Source organism: Herpailurus yagouaroundi, unplaced genomic scaffold (genome assembly GCF_014898765.1).
Source record: "Herpailurus yagouaroundi ecotype Mexico unplaced genomic scaffold, PumYag 142, whole genome shotgun sequence".
NCBI lineage: Eukaryota > Metazoa > Chordata > Mammalia > Carnivora > Felidae > Herpailurus > Herpailurus yagouaroundi.
Window position 1 is genome coordinate 41,067,223 of NW_024412397.1, and position 19,637 is coordinate 41,086,859.

Below are 19,637 nucleotides of genomic sequence, written 5' to 3' on the forward strand. Positions count from 1 at the left end.
TGGACATCGGGTCCACCTGATTTGATGCAAAATAGCAAAAGTAGTAACAGCAAGCATTTATGGGATGTCTCATGTGAGTCATTGTGTTTGGATTTTCCTATGTCACCATCTGTTTTTCTGCTGGGTATGTGGAACCCTGGAACAGGAACAATAAAACAGTTCTCAATAAATCAAAAGAAGTCAGTGTTTGACTAAAGTTCAATGCAATTATACAATTATGCATACATAATTACGCATTGTGCCTAGCATTAAATGTGTCCTAAGTTATTCTGTCCTGTTGTTCTATCATCCACATGACTTTCTTTTACTATAACTTAGAACAAAACTCAAAATAGACTCACCAAAGTTTTCTGGAGTTGGCTGAGAAACAAACACATAAAAAAAAAAAAAAAGGCATTATTATGACACCCATGACATAAAAGATCTTCTTGGTTCCAATTTATATCTAGTAATTTGTAGAGGGAGGGGAGTTCTTTAATATTAATATATTAATAATTTCTGGCTTATATCTAAGACAGCTAATTTGGAGTCTAAAATAATTTTTGGATGAAAGGGTCTTCTTATCTCATGTAAAAAATAAAATTGGCTGTTGTATGGATTTGAAGGTGAAAGAAACAAGGAACTAACTTCACAGATTGAAAAGAAGGCAGCATGTAAGACTCCAGCCCTCAGATAAATGTTCACTTTAAACATGATTCTCTGAAGGATTCATGGAGCAATGTTTGAAAAACCTAATAATTTATCCCCATTGTTGAAATATTATTGTAATTTATAACAACCCCTTATAAAGAAATTTTATTGAAGACCTCATCAATCATGGTTTACTTTCACGTTTTTCTCAAGACACTGCTTGAGAAATGTTAAGAAAAAAAAAATCAATGGGTATACTTTGCAATTAAAAAAAAAACCTTAAGGGGCATCTGGATGGCTTAGTCAGTCAAGTGTCCAACTCTTGATTTCAGCTCAGGTCATGATCTTATGGTTTGTGAATTCAAGCTCCACATGAGGCACTGCACTGACAGCGTGGAGCCTGCTTGGGACTCTCTCCGTCACTCTGTCCCTTCCCTGCTCAGGTGTGTGCACTCTCTCTCTCAAAAATATAATAAACGTTAAAAAAAACATACACACACTAAGGAGCACCTGGGTGGCTCAGTCGGTTAAGCGTCTGATTTTGGCTCAGGTCATGATCTCACAGTTTGTGGGTTCGAGCCCCTCATTGGGCTCTGGGCTGACAGCTCAGAGCCTGGAGCCTGCTTCAGATTCTGTGTCTCCTTCTCTCTCTGTCCCTCCCCCGCTCTTGCTCTGTCTCTCTCTCTCTCTCTCTCCCTCAAAAATAAACATAAAAAAAAAAAAAAACACTTCTGAAAATAGGTTCTCTACAAGTGACCAAATGAAAAACCTATACTATATGCCCAATGGAAAAAATGAAGTAAACCTGAGAAATTTCTTTTTTTTAATTTTTTTAAATGTTTATTGATTTCTGAGAGAGAAAGAGAGCACAAGCAGGGGAGGAGCAGAGAGAAAGAGGGAGACACAGACTCTGAATCAGGCTCCAGGCTTTGAGCTGTCAGCACAGAGGCTGACACAAGGCTCTAAGCCACGAACTGTGAAATCATGACCTGAGCTGAAGTCAGATGCTTAACTGACTGAGCCACCCAGGCACCCCTTAAACCTGAGAAATTTCTTAGGGAAGTCTAGAGTCTAGTGAGAAAGCTCATGGGACTGGCAGGCAGCAGGTCTGGGTTTTATGCCTGGTTCCACCAATTCACAGCAAGTCAGTTCACCTTCCAGAAACTCAGACTATCTATAAAATAGGTTAATACAGCTTACATATCTAAATACCAGAATCATATGGACTGTTTGGCAAGCAGTAGGAATGAACTGGTTGGATAGTTACTCCTCTTGATATTAAGAAGTGCCTGTTTGTCTCACACATTAGCCACACGTAGGCACACTCAGAGAGGAATGCTAATGTGCCTAATGATAAAAGTCATCAAGAGGTGCCTGGGTGGCTCAGTCAGTTAAGGGTCTGACTTCGGCTCAGGTCATGATCTCATGGTTTGTGAGTTCGAGCCCTGCATCGGGCTCTGTGCTAACAGCTCTGCTTCAGATTCTGTGTCTCCCTCTCCCTCTGCCCCTCCCCTGCTCATGTTCTCTCTCTTAAAAATAAATAAACATTAAAAAATTTTTTTTAATTATCAAGCATTTGTTCATAACTACAGTTATAATGTGTCTTAAATGGCATCTCTTGTTCTCAATGTTGTAGGTCCTGTTCATAGAATATCAGCTCAATATAATAGCTTATTTTAAAATCTCAACTAAAATTCCCCCTAGGCATTTTGGTTTTTAACCCCCTAGGTTTAAAACTTTGGGTTGGTCTACGGTACAAACTACCTGTCACTGTAGAAAGATTGGTCTAACCTGACAAAGAGGCAGACGAGAAACCCCATGCTACAAAACCGTAAGCTCTGGCTTTGCCTGTGACATCCACCATTCATGTCTTACGGCACCGCAATAGTAATATGCATTTCACTCGGCAGTAAAAAATGGAATGATTTTCAAACTGCACATTTTCCACCTTATCAGGAGAAAACTTGTTACACCAAAATGAAACTGAAAGAAATATATAACTTTATGTCCATGTCCCTGACTCTGTCTCTGGCGGGGCTGCTTCTCACCCCGTGACCCTGCCTGCCCCAGCTCGCCCCGCTCATTTCATTCACATCTTGAAATTCCTAAAAAGCAAAAACATGAACACACAAGCAATAGGCCCCCAATTTTTCTCATTGTTTTCCAAACACAGTTTCCTTACCAAGCCAGGAACCAGGAAGAGAATGGCAAAGAACAGAAACCAAGGCAGATACCATGAATCCATGTTGTGGCTTCCAGTTGAAATGTGCAAACTAAGAAAGTCAGAGTAGCATTTACTTCTTAAAAGGCAAACATCATAATTTGTAGCCTTTGATCTCAAAGATCCATCTTGCAGGTCAGCTCGCTGTAGTAGTATCATCTGCAGTCAGAGAGTTAAAGTCCAGTATCCTGAACACAGCTCTGCAGCCTTGTTTGTTGGCTTTTTTTTTCCCCCTGAGTCAACATTCAGTAGTTAAGTGCCTGGCTGAGACCTGTTAATGAAATAAGTTCCCTAATTTATACATATTTGTCCTCAGAATTATTGACGACCACTTGAGCAAAAGAAAATATCACATTAATTTTTATTTATTTTTTATTTATTTATTTTTATGTTTTCCTTTTGTGAATTCCTGAAATTAACTTTTAATCTTTCAAATAGTAACGTTTGTGAAGCTCCTTCTGCTCATCTAACCCTGTGCTGCTTTCATATATCCAGTTATGTCCGTGGCTTTTTTAATCACTCATTCATGTATTAGAAAATTTATTGAGTTTCAAAATCCATTTATGTGTTAGAAATCTGGCATATTTTGATCATTATATATAAAGTAGCAAAATAGCAACATACCTCACTCGTGAAAATTCCCATCAAGCAAACCTAAGGGGGAGGGTCCAAAGCTAGGAATGGTCACGGGTTTTCTGATAAACTGGTGTTCCAATCCATCTCTCAGTTCTTTCCCTTTTTCCTTGTTTTCTTGGGATAACTTTTCTTTAGAGACAACCTACTCTCTGTGTTCCCATGGTTCCACTCTCAACTGTGATGCGATATAATATTTTTGCAACACCACTTTTTCCCTCAGCAATTCCCTCCCCACTCAGGATTGGTCCTTGCCCCACTCTGCGCTCATAGGAAGGATGTCAAAAGATGCATGGTAGAGACAAAGGACTTGGGAGGATGCTCTTTGTGAGTTTGAGCCAGTCATTCCCAACCTCTGAGAGGGTAAGTGTTCAAAGGGAAAGTTACAAACCCCACTCCTCACTTGTTCCCAGGGATCCTGCGGGTGGTTTCTGGGATCCCCAATAAAATGGGCCTGTTTCCTGGCTAGAGCTACAAGGAGACAAAAACACTCTGCAAAAGAAAGCATGTCTTGGAAGGAAGGAGAATAACTCCTAAGAGACCAGAGTGGCACACAAGTATCAGGGAAAGCCCCACACCTGCGGGGCCATGTGGCTAGGAATCCGAGTGTCTCCATAGAGGGCTGCATAGAAGGACAACCAACGACCAGACGAGAGACAGATGTTTCAGAGCGTGCCCGAGGGGGGATGCCACCGGGATGAGATGGGGCCTTGGGCTGTCAAGCTTAGGCATGAGCCTCAGAGTAAAAGATGGGAATCCTTAATCGGCAACAGTTAAATTTCTCCCATTTATGTGGATGGGGACTCAAAACAATAATTACAGTTACCGAAAAATAGAAGTATTTATTATGCATATCTGCTTTTGTGAGCCACGTGCAACTGAGACCCCTGACTGCAAGCCATGCGTTAGGGCAGACGGCTCACATTCCAAGTTAGGAAGTTGCAATCAGGGAGGTAGGAAGCAACAGTTCCGAGGACGGTTGTAGTCTGCTGTGGACCCTACCTAACACAGCACATGGACAGCCCCTCTAGGAATCTCATGGACAGTCATGGGGGCGTGGCTGAAATCCAACTCCAGAAATGTGTTTTGACTGCAATTAATGGATAGATTTTACATTTCATTCTTCCTGGGATGGTCACTGAGGCTCTAATGCAGAGGCTACCCTTGGCTGGTCTAACATAGCTCCAGCCCCGCTCATTTGTCTCCTGGAGAGCGTGTCTGCCTCTGGCTGCTGGTCCTCCTCTGGTCTTCATTTCTCCCGGGGACTATCGCGAACCGTGCTCAAGATTCCAGCCATATGGATTGTTCTGAGAGCTCCTGGAACTATCAGGAAAGCGCATTTCTCTCAGGAATGTGATTCTCAAAACCCCCCATGGAATACGAGAATATTCTAGACCTAAGGATGGCAGATCTCAAGAATGAAAAGCTTTCTAATAGGAAATAGTACAGAGGTTGCAACACAAGATCCATATCTTTCCTCTTAGAACGCCCACTTCCTTCACCCAGTTCTTCTTCCAAAAACAACAACAAAAAGTTTTTGTAAGTTATGTCATGTGTTCCCCAATGGTGGCTCTTTATGAAATCTTATCAGCACTTCTATAAACTTATTAGGGAGGTGCATGTAATTGAATTTAAATTAAATTAAATGGAACTAGGAAAAAAGGAAGAAAATGGAGGTGTGGTGACTAAAGAAGTCCCCGGGCAGCAAGGAGAATACAAATTCATTATGGCCCCAGCCAATTAAAGGGCAAAAGAGCTCATAAGACATCTGCACCCCCTGCGATTGAGCACAATAAATCACATTCTTCTAAGCCCCTCCCCAAACTCCCATCTTTTACTCGATTTTTCAAAATTGTGCTATATTACTGTATTAGTCAAGGTTCCCCAGAGAAGCAGAACCAAGAGGATCTGTATATAGATAGAGAAATTTACTTAAGGAATTGGCTCACAGAACTGTGGAAGCTGGCAAATCCAAAGTCTGCAGGGTGGGCTGGTAGACTGGAGACCCAGAGAAAAAGCAATGTTGCAGCTTGAGTCCAAAAGCAGTCTGCTAGCAGAATTCTCTCTTCTTCTGGCAATCTTGGTCTTTTGTCTCTTAAGGCCTTCCACTGATTAGATGAGGCCCACCCACACAAAGAAAGGAAATTGGCTTTGCTCAAAGTCTACTGATTTAAATGTTAGTATCATCTGGAAAGTATCTTCACAGTGACGTTTAGACTAGTATTTGACCAGATATCTGGATTCCATGGACTAGCCAAGTTGTCACATAAAATGAACCATCAGTTCTCTTTTTTGTTCTCTTCTTTTATTTGCCAGACCCTTCACAGTCTCCTGTTTATGGGCTAGCTATTGGTTACACTAAAGGTGGCTATTACGGCCAACTCGACACAATTGGCTGGACTGCCAGCCACACCCCTGGCTGAAGACAAAGATGCTATCTATCATGTTCCATGGTGAACATCAATGACAACATGGTCACATCTGTAACTCTAGGAAAATACCGAGGGACCGAGAGTTGCTCTTCAGATTTCAAAGCCAGTTGGCTGAGGCGGTGAGGAACGATTCTATTCTTACACCTTATGATCCTACTTCAAATTCCTGGACTGTTTTGTTTTGCTTTGTTTTGTTTTGTAAGTAACTCTTATGCCCAACATGGGGCTTGAACTCATAGCACTGAGATCAAGAGTTACATGCTCTACTGACTGAGCCAGCCAGGCACCCCTCTGGACTGGCTTTACACAGGGAGCTTTTTGATGCTGGGAGCTAGCCCACAAAGAAACAGTGGGGGCGAGAATTGCAGCAGGATGATGAGATAGCAGCTTCCTCCCACCATCACGAGAGGATCACCAGGTGGCCCGAAAAGTTTGGCAACCCTACTGTAGCTCAGCAGGCGTGGTGCCAGTAAAAATTCACCCCAAACCAGAACAGGTCTAAAATGGGTGTCCATTGGGGTGCCTGGGTGGTTCAGTTGGTTGAGCGTCTGACTTCGGCTCAGGTCGTGATCTCACGGTTCGGTTCCACGCTCACAGCTCAGAGCCTGGAGCCTGCTTCAGATTCTGTGTCTCCCTCTCTCTTTGCCCCTCCCCTGCTCATGCTCTGTCTCTCTCTCTGTGTCTCTGTCTCTCAAAATTAAATAAACATTAAAAGAAATTTAATGGACGTTAAGCATTTGCTGCAGGTGGGAGCAGATTTGCTGGACAGAAGCAAAAAAAAAAAAAATTGAGAGAAAGATAGTCTTCTTTCTTCCTTCTTTTTTGGGGCTCCAGCTTTTAACCCGCAGTAACATTCAGCCTAGGCTGCTTTAACCACAAAAATGACTGAGAAAGGAAAGATGGAATGTTCGATTGATCTCACCACAGTCTCCCATGAATGGGAAACGTCTCAGGCATTCTGCTGGAAGCGTTTGCCTCCTGTCCCCTCCTGTCACATGTGCCTTACTCCACAGCAGTCCTCAAATTTTTTGCCTTGAAACCCCTTTTCATTTGTGAAAAGTGACTGAGAACTCACAAAGAAATTTTATTATTTTATCTGTCAATATTGACCTTCTTAGAAATTCACACTGAAAAATTTTTGAAATATTATTAATTGATTAAAAGTAATTTTAAATAAATTTTAAACCTATTATATGTTAATATAAATAATATATTTTAAGGGCGCCTGGGTGGCTCTGTCGGTTGAGCATCCAACTCTTGATTTCAGCTCAGGTCATGATCTCACAGTTCGTGAGATCGGGCTCTGCGCTGACAGGGTGGAGCCTGCTTGGGATTCTCTCTCTCTCCCTCTCTCTCTGCCCCTCCCCCACTCTCTCGCGCATGCTCTCTCTCTCTGTCAAAAATAAACTTTAAAATATATATTTTAATGAAAAGTGAGCACATATTCAAAAAATAATGGGAAGAGTGGCACTGCTTTACATCTTGGCAAATCTCTTAATGTCTGGCTTACTAGAAGACAGTTGAATTCTCAGATCTGCCGTGATACGTTGTCACAATTCAAGCATATGAAGATAATTCAGCCTCAGACAGAAATGTAGTTGAAAAGAGGAGCAGGGGCGCCTGGTGGCCCAGTAGGTTGAGTGTCCGACTTCGGCTCAGGTCATGATCTCACAGTCCCTGAGTTTGAGCCCCGCGTCGGGCTCTGTGCTGACAGCTCTGAGCCTGGAGCCTGCTTCGGATTCTGTGTCTCCCCCTCTCTCTGTCCCTCCCCCACTTGTATTCTGTGTCTCTCTCTCAAAATAAACGTTAAAAGAAACAAATCCTCTCATGGCTACCAAAAAAGGAAAAAAAAGAAAGAAAGAAGAAAGAAAAGAGGAGGAGTAATTTAACAGCCTTTTTAGATGATTGTGGCTGTTCTTCTTAAATACTACACCCAAATTTCACATGCCACAGTTTCTTCAATCACAACGATGAACTTTTCATACTTTGTTATATTAAAATCCATTGGTCTAATCTTGCATTTCAAATGGATGCTTTCCCTATGCATAATTTGTGTTTTTTTAAATTTTTTTTACATGTTTATTATTTTTGAGAGAGACAGAGCGTGAGTGGGGGAGGGACAGAGAGAGGGAGTCACAGAATCCGAAGCAGGCTCCAGGCTCCGAGCTGCCAGCACATAGCCCGACACGGGGTTCGAACTCACAGACCGCGAGATCATGACTTGAGCCGAAGTCGGCCGCTCAACGACTGAGCCACCCAGGCGCCCTCCCTATGCATGATTTGTAACACCACTTGTCCTTCAGAAAATCTGGATCTTCCCAATGTTGACTCATTTCGTATCCCTTATCAGATAAATCTCTTGGTCGACACCACCAGTCTCATCCGAAAAGCTGATAAAGATTTCGGAAACCATTAAATTCGCAGGGACGAATTTCTGGACACAGGTGTTCCAAAAATTCTTTCTCTTGAAAGCTCAAGTTTTAGCATTGGTAATAAATACCGTCAGTTGGTTTCCTGGATAGGTTAAGCCCACTCCATTCGTTTTCAAGAACATTTCTGCGAAATACCTAATAATCACAGTCTGCCTACTGCTTGTTCTATAAGCAAATGCGGTGTTCTATGAGAAAAGCAGCTGGAGCAGCTCACGTCTCAAGCAATCACACAAATGCTTTGCCCAAAACAAAGATCATATTTTGGCATGCAGCACAAGTGCTCTGTGTGTACTTCCCATTTTATGACACAGAATATTAAAAGGATGTGCACTCAAGGGCCTAGATTTAATAAAATTAATTTTTATAGCTTCATCAGGACATTTTCAAGTGAGACTGTGGTTGTTTTTACTGCAAGGGCGTGGTGCTGAAGAATTCAACAGCTACTAGGGACGCCTGGGTGGTTCAGTCAGTTAAGCATCTGACTCCTGGTCTCAGCTCAGGTCTTGATCTCAGGGTGTTGGATTCAAGCCCTCTGTTGCACTCTGTGCTCGGCATGGAGCCTGCTTAAAAGACCAAAAAAATACAATGGCTACTACTGCCACTGCTTTTGCATCAAGGTGCAATTGTCAACACATTAAAAAGACAACAACAATAAAAAACAACAACAACAACCCGGGGGTCTGGGTAGCTCAGTGGGTTGAGAATCCAACTTTGGTTTCAGTTCTGGTCATAATCTCACAGTTCATGAGTTTGAGCCCCATATCGGGCTCTGTGCTGGCAACAAAGAGCCTGCTTGGGATTCTCTGTCTCCTCTCTCTCTGCCCCTCCCCCGCTTGTGAGCCTGCATTCTCTGGCTCTCTCTCTCAAAAATAAATAAACTTAAGTTTTTAAAAAAGGCCAAAATGTCAGTATTATTATGAAGATAGTTTTGGCTTGTGGATCCCTACAAGGGTCTCTGGGACATTTCAAGAGTCTGTGGACCACACTTGGAGAACTATTGCTTTATAATGACAGGAAGGTAGAACAAGACTCAGAAAGACAAGGGTTTGGGCCCTTAGATAAGAGGTTCATCAATTTAAGGGCAGCTGGCTGGCTCAGTCACAAGAGCATGCGACTCTTGATCTTGGGGTAATGAGTTTGAGCCCCACATTGGGTTTAGAGATTACTAAAAAAATAGATAAACTTAAAAAAAATAGAAGAAGTTCATCAATTTAATAGCTATCTGAGCATGAGAAAGTTAAACTCTCTGGGTCTGTACACACACACACACACACACACACACACACATATACACACAATGGAATATTACTCAGCCATCAAAAAGAATGAAATCTGGCCATTTGCCATGATGTTGTTGGAGCTAAAATGTATTATGCTAAGCAAAATAAGTCAATCGGAGAAAGACAAATACCATATAATTTCATTCATATATGGACCTTAAGAAACAAAACAGATACACATATGGGAAGTGTGTTCAGGGGGGATGGAGAGAAGAGAGAGAAACAAACCACAAAAAACTCTTAATGATAGAGAACTATGGGTTGATAGAGGGAGGGGGGTGGGAGATGGGTTAGAAGGGTGATGGGTACTAAGGAGGACACTTGTGATGAGCTCTAGGTGTTGTATATAAGTGATGAATCTCTGAATTTTACTCCTGAAACCAATGTTGCACCATATGTTAACTAAGATTTGAATTAAGAAAATAAATCTGTTCCTGAAAAAAGAGTATGTTCAGCATATTAAAAATTATGTATATAAAGTTAGTGCCTAGAATATAGACAACACTAGAATATGGACCAGAGATGTGTATGTAGGGGAGTTCATGAACAAGTGAAATTATTGGAGAAAACCAAAGTATATTTTAATTAACATATTTATTCCAAAATATTTCTAGAAAGCCACAACCAGGCCCTGTGCTATGTGGAGATATAGAAACAAGTGGCATGATCCCTGCTCTTGAAAAGTTTATAGGGGTGTTTAAATCAACTCGGCATTAAAGTCATCTGGAAAGACTCAACCTGATCATTGTTACAAAGAAAGGTAGGTACCAAGGACCAAGGTCCAACAGTGAAGTACTTGCTCGTAGTCTATACATGGATTTAGGAAGCCAACTGAAAAGGGAAGATGGACCCTTGGGCCAGTCCAGGGGAGAAGGTGACAGCCTGGTTTTTGGCAAGTTTACTGGTCACCAAGGTACCTGATAAGCTAACAGGAAGGTGGGGAACCCCATCATTCTGAACTAAAGACTATGCCCTTGGATGGGGAAGACCGTCATAGCTCTGGATTTTCAGATCCCTGCCATAATGGTGAGAAGCAGCAGCATCTGATTCCTCACACATCCATCATGGAATCTTTGGATATAGATAAATAATGCTCAGCCGCTCTGTGACCAAGGATTTATGCTTTGACAGGTGCTGCTGTGGGTTCTGGGCCCTCCAGCTGTTGCCTTTGCTCTGTATGGCCAGAAGAGCAAGGTGTGCGTGGAGTAGGTGACATGTGATTCATTGCAATTAGGGTAAGAATAAAAGGGAAAGAACAACATTGGCTTCAAGAGTCATCATTCAAGTGTCATAATTGAAGCTACTTGTCAATGTTTCCATGGAGTTGGCTCTCCAGATGAGCGTGCTGTAGGGTTATGCCTCAGCCTAGAACATGAAAGAACAAAACCTCACAGACACTGCAGATGAAGTCATTGCCGTTTTCTGACAAAACAGACAGGAAGGACAGGCTGCGGTTCCATCTTCATCTAAGAGAAGAGAGAGGAGAAAGAGAGGTAATGAGCAGTCATGGAAATGAGTGTCAGCTTATACATATGTTGGGGGATTTTACTGCCAACGATTAGACATTTCAGGACTGAGGATCAAAAGCCAAGAGTAACCTGCCTATTTCACAAATTGGCCCTAAAAACTAGTCCTGCATAGTGATGTGACTTGATTTGCTTTGATAATCCTAGAGAATGGATCTATCATAGATGATCCTTTGCACTAATGTAGATATTTCCTGGTATGAGGTTATGAGCAAGGGAGATAAGTTACACATTCATATCTTTACAGCATGGTATCATTATTAAGTGTATGATTGAATGTTTAGATGGATGGATGGATGGATGGATGGGAAGGTAGGTTGTTGGTGGTGGTTTGGTATGAAATGTGAACTTTAGAGCTAAAGGTGAAATAAATTTTAGGAAATTAAAAACTTCTAAGGTGGGATACCTAAAGAGAGCTGTCTGGGGAATCATTTGCTCAAAAAATAGAGTACAGTTCAGAGTCCTACCTCTAGCCTTGAGCTAGAGATTAGAAATCACTTCAAACATCTCAAATATCCAAAGGTCTGACTAATACTACAACAGGAGAGTTGGGGACAGTGGTTCTGGGGGCTAAGAGAAGCAGAGACTCAGCCCCAGAATCTGGTGAGGTCCAGAGTCATTTGGTGTCTGTAATCCTCCCATATAATAATTCATGATGGTGGGACATCTCTCAGCCACCATTGATCTTAACTTGAGATCCACATTTATCAGTAGAATTCAGGAGTTCTGTGAATTTGATGGAGAAAATAATTATGTAAAATAATTACATCTCAATTTCATTGACTTGTAATTAAAATGCAGGATTTCCTCCCATTGCAAAATAAGCACAAACCTTAATAGGTATCAATACTTGTGACTGTCACCAATAAAAATAACAAATATTTTCATATCAGATCACAGTAAGTGTTAATATCTCAAAATGTTGTGTATGCTCATTGCTGCTTTGAATTATGGCAGTCATGGAGCTCATAGCTAGGTCTAGTCATTTACTACATTAACAAACACATGTATTACTGTATCACAAACATTCTTTTTGTTAACTAGATTTCAATATAATTGTAGGTTTTTTGTTAATCTTACGTATTTTATTTTATGCATTTAAAACATTATTCTGGGGCCACGTGGGTGGCTCCGTCAGTTGAGCATCTGATTCTTGATTTCGGCTCAGGTCATGATCTCACGGTTCATGAGATTGAGCCTTGAGTCAGGCTCCATCCACTGCAGAGCCCGCTTGGGATTCTCTCTCTATTTCTCTCTCTCCCTCTCCCCTGATCATGCGTGCTCTCTCTCTCTTTCTCAAAATAAATAAATAAGCACAAATAAATAAATAAATAAATAAAACATTATCCTGAGAAGGGAGCTTCTCAGGAGCTTCACCAGACTAACAAAAGGTGTCCATGGCCCAAAAATGTTAGGGTGACAACAGCATGGATGGATCTAGAAAGTATAATGCTAAGCTAAATAAATCAGTTAGAGAAAGACAAATACCTTACGATTTCACTCATATCTGGAAGTTGAGAAACAAAACAAATGAACAAAGGAGAAAAAAGAGAGACAAACCAAGAAACTGACTGTTAACTGTAGAGTAAACACTGATGGTCGCCCGAGGGGAGGTGGTGGGGGATGGGTAAAATAGCTGATGGAGACTAAGGAGTGCATTTGTGATGAGCACTGGGTGATGTATGGAATTTTGAATCACTATATTGTATACCTGAAATGAATATAACACTGTATGTTACTTACATTGGAATTAGAACTTAAAACCTAATAAGAATGAAAAACAATGTTACGGTGAGAGAGCTGCTTCTTTCCATCGTGCCTCATCTTCCCTGGATGGACATCACACTGAATTCTCATGAAGGGATAGGCAGTTTTTTCCTGACATTTCCAGGAAGCAGCTCAAACCATCAAGCCCAAGGACTGTAAGCAAGCTGTTTTATCCATTAGGCACCATAGAAACGGGGCCTAGGGCCAATGAGCTTGAACAATGCTGTCTACAAAAACACTTAAGACAGAGCTAGGGGGAAAATTTTTTGCTCTGATCTAAAAATAAAGCTACAGATGTGCAATTAATAAATGTCTAATTAAATGTACCAAATTTCATATGTCAAATGCATCTGTCATTACATTTAATATTCACAAATATTTTTGCATTTGAAAAATTTACAGATCAGATTTTCTCACTTTGCAAGAAATCTCAAATAAACATGATTATGAAGAAAAACAATAAAAAATTAAAGTTACAGCCAAATATTTTCAAAAGTAGAATTATATAAATACACGTAATATTTTGTGGGCGGGAGGGGACTAGACTAACGGAATGTGTAATGTCAGTACATTTAGTACATTTTATTATGTTTGAGGGGTGCCTGGGTAGCTTACTCGGTTGAGCAACTGACTCTGGCTCAGGTCATGACCTCATGGTTTGTGAGTCCGGGACCCCCATGGGGCTTTGCTCTGACAGCATAGACCCTGCTTCAGATTCTCTGTCTCCCTCTCACTCTGCCCCTCTCCCACTTGTGCTTTCCCTCTCTCTCTCTCCCTCTCTCCTCCCTCTTTCTGAAAAATAAATAAACATTAAAGAAAAAGTACGAAAGAAATGTCAGGGGGTGAGGGGGTTCTCCAAAGAATCAAATGGACCCAGGCCTTCAAAGGTCTCAAAACTGCACTGGCCTGAAATTGTAAACCTGTCCTCTTGGACCCTCAAAAGGAGCACAGCCCCAGAGTTTGGGCCCTTGGAAGACTCCTACCGTCTCCATCCCTTGCCCCATACACCCTCCCAAGGCTTGCCAATCCTCCCCCACTCTTCCTTACCCCTCAAAGTCCACCTCACTCCCTGGCCCTGGGCACTTCAGCTTCTCAGAAAGATCAAAGAATTCCAGTCTTTTTTGTTCTGGTGGAGATGCCTGGAATCGAACGCAGGGCCTCTCTCCTTTGGGGTTTCTCAAATAGCACTAGGAGGTTAGCTGGGTTCTCCTCTGCCCAACTCTCTGACCCTCTAACAGGCAGGCCTGGCCCTCCACCAGTCAGAATTCTCCCAGGTCATGTCTCTTGGCTTTTCCTCTTTTCATCAGAAATGCTCTGTCTGGTTTCCTGAAAAAGCACTGGACAAGCCCACCTTTGTCACCCTGAGTAGTGACAAGTTACGTGGAGGAGAAATTGTCCTAGCTGTCCTTCTTCCATGTGGATGTCATTGAGCATTCACCTGTGGTTGGTGGTACTGTTGAAGGGGCCATCTCCACTCAGAGCCTGGAGCCTGTTTCCAATTCTGTGTCTCCCTCTCTCTCTGCCCCTCCCCCGTTCATGCTCTGTCTCTCTCTGGCCCAAAAATAAATAAACGTTTAAAAAAAAAAAAAAAAAATGAAGGGGCCATCTCCAGAGCTCAAAAGGAGAAAGATACTAGAGATCTCAGACAGGTCTGCTTGTCTGTGCCCTGCCCATATGTAAGAGATACACAAGAAGCCGTCCATAAGAGTTAGCTCTGAAGAAAGGAACCAAAACATGGGAGCAAGAAAAGGGCCTTTTTTGTTTAATTGTGGACCTTAGAGTCAGCTGGACTATTTGCTTGAAGCCATAAAAAAAGAAGAAAAACAATTGACAAATACAGAACATTTGCTGTATTTATTTGAAAGCATTAAAGAAATCAAGGAAAACTCAGAACTTTGGTGTACTTTCTTATGCTTAACTGTAAGAATAGTGTAAACAAAAAAAAAGGTCCCAAACCTGGACTTGGGAAGAACTTTCTCCTGGGGTGAAGTTAGCACTGCTGATAAAATGCGCAGGCCATCTGCTGATGAAGGTTAGTGGGACTAAGATTTGTCCCCAGAATCTAGTTCTCTACCCACCCGATGGAGTATCAGGTGCCTTATACCAATGTTGTGTTGTGTTTTTTTTTTAATGTTTATTTTTGAAAGACAAAGAGTGAGAGAGAGAGAGAGAGAGAGAGAGAGTGTGTGTGTGTGTGTATGTGTGTGTGTGTGTGTGTGACTGGGGTGGGTCAGAGAGAGAGGGAGACACAGAATCCAAAGCAGGCTCCAGGTTCTGAGCTGTTAGCACAGAGCCTGACACGGGGCTCAAACCCACGAACTGTGAGCTCATGACCTGAGCCAAAGTCGGATGCTTAGCCGACTGAGCCACCCAGGCACCCCAATACCAAACTTTTTTTTCTTGATGTATTTGATCTTATAGTAATTATAAAGTGTTCTTTTTTCCTAGGGGCACCTGGGTGGCTCAGTCGGTTAAGCTTTCGACTTCAGCTCAGGTCATGATCTCACGGTTCGTGAGTTCAAGCCCCGTGTCTGGCTCTCTGTGTCAGCACGGAACCTGCTTCAGATCCTCTGTCTCCCTCTCTCTCTGCCCCTTCCCTGCTCATGCTCTTTCTCTCTCAAAATAAATAAATAAATAATAAAATATTTTTTAAACGTTCTTTTTCTATAAGATACCCCTACCGAGAGTAAATCTTTGAATGAGCCTCCTAAATGCTTCTTCCTTTGTATCTGTGATAGCTGCTCATGTCTGAAAAGTTGTGATATCTGTGATATCTGCTGTTTTGTCTGAAAAGTTGTCTTTACCATTAGTATTATTTTTAATTTAAGGTAAGGGGTTGGACATTATGATCTTGCCTGGGTTTAAGATATTCAAGATTGCTGGCTTCTGTATCATTGAATTGCTTTATAATCATATATGACATATATAGATTAATTCCTCCAAAGATTATAGGCAAAAGAATTCTGCTTTAATTACATTTCCCACATAGTCTGTTCAGGCACAATACTGCTTAAGTGTAATTTTCAAAAAAGTAAAATTATGACTCTTCTGTAAATATAAATGTACACATGTCTGAGATTGTATTCAGTTAAGTACTAAAGAACCAGTAAGATGCAAGAACCACTTTTTTTTTTTTATTTTTTTTTTATTTTTGGGACAGAGAGAGACAGAGCATGAACGGGGGAGGGGCAGAGAGAGAGGGAGACAGAGAATCGGAAACAGGCTCCAGGCTCTGAGCCATCAGCCCAGAGCCCGACGCGGGGCTCGAACTCACGAACCGCGAGATCGTGACCTGGCTGAAGTCGGACGCTTAACCGACTGCGCCACCCAGGCGCCCCTGCAAGAACCACTTTTAAGAAGAATTTGAAGAACAGTCATTTATAGAGACAATCAGAAATGCTGAAATAAGTATGCTAATAATATTTGCAAAACTGATGGATATTATACAGGAAAATGATGTATAATATTGAAGTTATCCTTCTAAAGGACAGAAGGATCTCTACTGGACAAGAGCGTTTGCACTTCTATTGCCAAGAGCCATTTGCATGACCACCATTTTCTACCACTTCCATTTTGCCTTCGTCAATAGGAGACAATCAAAGGTATGCACCCCTACAAAATCAGAGAGTGTTCTCTTGACAGTCCCCAGAGCTCTGTTAGAAGATAACCCCATAATCTCTTTAGCCAATTCCTAAATCTTAGATCATTTTGCTTGACAAGAAACCATTTCTCAACAGTTGCAGGGGTGCCTGGGACTCTTGATTTTGGCTCAGGTCATGATTTCATGGTTCAGTTCCTGAGATTGAGCCCCGCATTGGGCTCTATGCTGAGAGCTCAGAAACTGGGATTCTCTCTCTCTCTCTCTCTCTCTCTCTCTCCCTCCCTTCCTTTCTCCAGCTTGTCTGCACATGCTCTTTCTCTCTCTCTAAATAAATAAATAAACATTAAAAAAAACAATCGTACCATATCAAAAAATAAAGTATAGAACAAATTAATGTTGGGTGGGGACTATGAGAATTATAGCAAACAATTGTTGGCCCCTCTGCTTTCCTCTTCCTGACTTTACAGTAATAACAAAACAATACTTTCTAGAATGGCTTATAATTATAGTACAATTTCAATCTAAATCCCATTTTTTGAAGAGGGAAAAATTGAAAAATGATTCTGGAGCTCACCTGGGAAAATGAGTATCTGAAAACAGTCAAGAAAATTTTGAAAATGAATTGAGAGAAGGGGATGGGTGTCAGAGGCTATGCGGGAAGAAAGTAGAGAAGCTTGCTTTCACCTGATGATGTTAGACATGAAAAGTCATTTGAAATTTACAATAATAAAAATAGGAACATATTAATAAAACAATATAAATCCCCAAACCATACGCAAGTTTAAGAATATGCTACATGCGACATTTAAAATCAGTGGACAGATGATTCAATAGATGATATTAAGACAACTTGATCCATAGTTGCTCAAAAAAATTTTTATCTTTATTTTTTTTAGAGGTTTTGTGTTTAAGTAATCTCTACATCCAATGTAAGGCTCAAACCCACAACCCCGAGATCAAGAGTCACATGCTCTACTGAGTAAAAAAAACATGTTTTTAACTTATTGAAGCATCAGTTGGGGCACCTGGGTGGCTCAGTCGGTTAAGCCTCTGACTCTTGATTTTGGCTCAGGTCATGATCTCACAATTCATGAAATTGAGCCCGACATTGGGCTCTGCATTGACAGTATGGAGCCTGCTTGGGATTCTCTTCTCCCTCTCTCTCTGTCCCTGCCCACTCATTCTCTCTCTCTCTCTCTCTTAAAACTAAATAAATAAATGTTCTTCTAAAAAACATCATTTGCAATTAGCTAGTTGGGGATGGGGAGGGAGCTCTGATATTTTAGACAGAAGGCAGCCAGAGCAAAGGACAGTGGGTCCAGATGGAAAGCTTAATGCCCAACAGAGTAATGGTGAGCTGAGCAGAGGAGAGTGGTAGGAACCAACCACATCAGAGCCGGGGGGTGGGAGGACAGGGGCGGTGTGGCATGAAAAACAGGCTTGAACTTGATCTTCAAACGGATGGAAAGCCTGGGAAGGTTTCAAGTGGGAAATTGTGATGATCAAGTTTTCATTTCAGATCGTTTACTCTGCTATTTAGAGGATAGATTCCAAAGGTTAAGAAAAACCATTTTGGATATAGTTGCACAAGGAGAAGATTCCAGAAATATTTGGGAACGGGAGACACATTGCAAAAGTTTAAAGGAAGAATACATGGAAAAAAGATGGAAGTTATCAGGACATTCCGCATGTTAGAAAATTTGGATGGTGAGAAACAGGAGAAAGGTAGGGAGTGACTTAAGGGAGCAGCAGGTTCTAACAAAGGTTGTTAAGCAAAGAGAGACTCAAGCACGTTAGCAGCAAGGCTTGAGTAATGGTGGGAAGGGGGCAGACCTGGAAAGAGTCAGAAAGGAAGGGTTAGGGGAGCCATGGGAGAGCCATCTGTCCATCTATGTAGAAAAAAAAAGAGAAGGGGGCACCTGGGTGGCTCAATCTGTTGGGCGTCAGACTCGGCTTAGGTTATGATCTCGGGGTTCCCAGGTTCGAGCTTCACATTGGGCTCTGTGTGGACAGCTCAGAGCCTGGAGCCTGCTTTGGAGTCTGTGTCTCTCTCTCTCTTTCTCTGCCCCTCTCCTGCGTGTGCGCTCTCTCTCTCTGTCAAAAATAAATGAATAAACTTAGAAAAAAAGAAGAGGAGGCTACCACACAGTCCTAGTATCAGCTCTCCTGTTCTCGTCTTTATCAGTTTCAGATCCACCTACTGCTCCAGAAAGCTCGTAACCATCCAGTCCACAGGTTTCCCACCCCTATTTTACACCAGTGTTATTGGCAGCACTGGGGATAAAGCAATGAACGAAACAGATCAGGTCCTGCCCTCACGGCACTTATGTACTCATGGGAGACGAGACAACCGTCAGATACGTCACCACGGAAATCCCTGCCAGGAAGTGGTACATGCCCTCAAGAACTGTATAACTGAAGGGAAGGAGGGCTAGAGTGACCGAGGGGCACTATTCACATGAGGTGGCCAAAGGACAACTCTCTGGCCAGATGACATTTTTTCTGAAGCCAGTGGGGCAGAATTTAATGAATGATTGATAGGAAGTCAAAGTTTCAAAAGTCGAGATCCTATAAAACAACACCTTCTAGGAAAATCAATAAACAAAAGTAGCCTGGTCCAGTTATCGGTTATCCTGACAGTGGTATTTCTGGACTAAAAATTTGGGCTGCAAATCAACTTTCTGTTAATCCCAAATGTGACTCGTCTCATTATACAGTACCACTTAATATTTATTTCCGATCCCCCAAACAGGCCTATATGTTAGAGAACATAAGGACAAAACTAGCATTGTAACAGTCCAATTTCTGTTAAGATTCCACGGAAAATACCTCTGAGGAAAGCCTGAGATAAATTGCTGGGATGTCTAAAATGTCTTAAATGTCTTAAATCTCCTTGTAATTTAATTTTTCATCAAATGCATGCTATGCACCTACAAGTGCTAAGTACTAGCTTGAGCACCAGGGGCACAGATTTTGAACAACAGCCGTGTCTTCGAAGAGGCCTTCTACCAGAAGGTCTGGCTGGCTGAAAACATACTGATTATATCGCGTGACTGCAACAGAAGATGGCCAAAGAGCAGAGCTGTGGGAATCTAACCCCCAGAGCAAGGAGATA

The 19,637-nt window shown here is 41.8% G+C and overlaps 1 protein-coding gene across 1 annotated transcript in view; it reads right to left on the bottom strand.

Annotated features, from left to right (window-relative positions):
* The window catches only part of MEP1B (meprin A subunit beta), a 31,487-nt gene extending 25,750 nt beyond the window's left edge, over positions 1–5,737 (bottom strand). Inside the window, exons 1-3 of the mRNA XM_040479142.1 lie at positions 5,434–5,737; positions 2,813–4,801; positions 342–360 (exon numbers count right to left, since the gene is read on the bottom strand). Coding sequence (XP_040335076.1) covers positions 342–360; positions 2,813–3,010 — 217 coding nt within the window. The 5' untranslated portion in view covers positions 3,011–4,801; positions 5,434–5,737. The remainder of the gene's footprint in view (positions 1–341; positions 361–2,812; positions 4,802–5,433) is intronic.
* Positions 5,738–19,637: the final 13,900 nt, after the last annotated feature.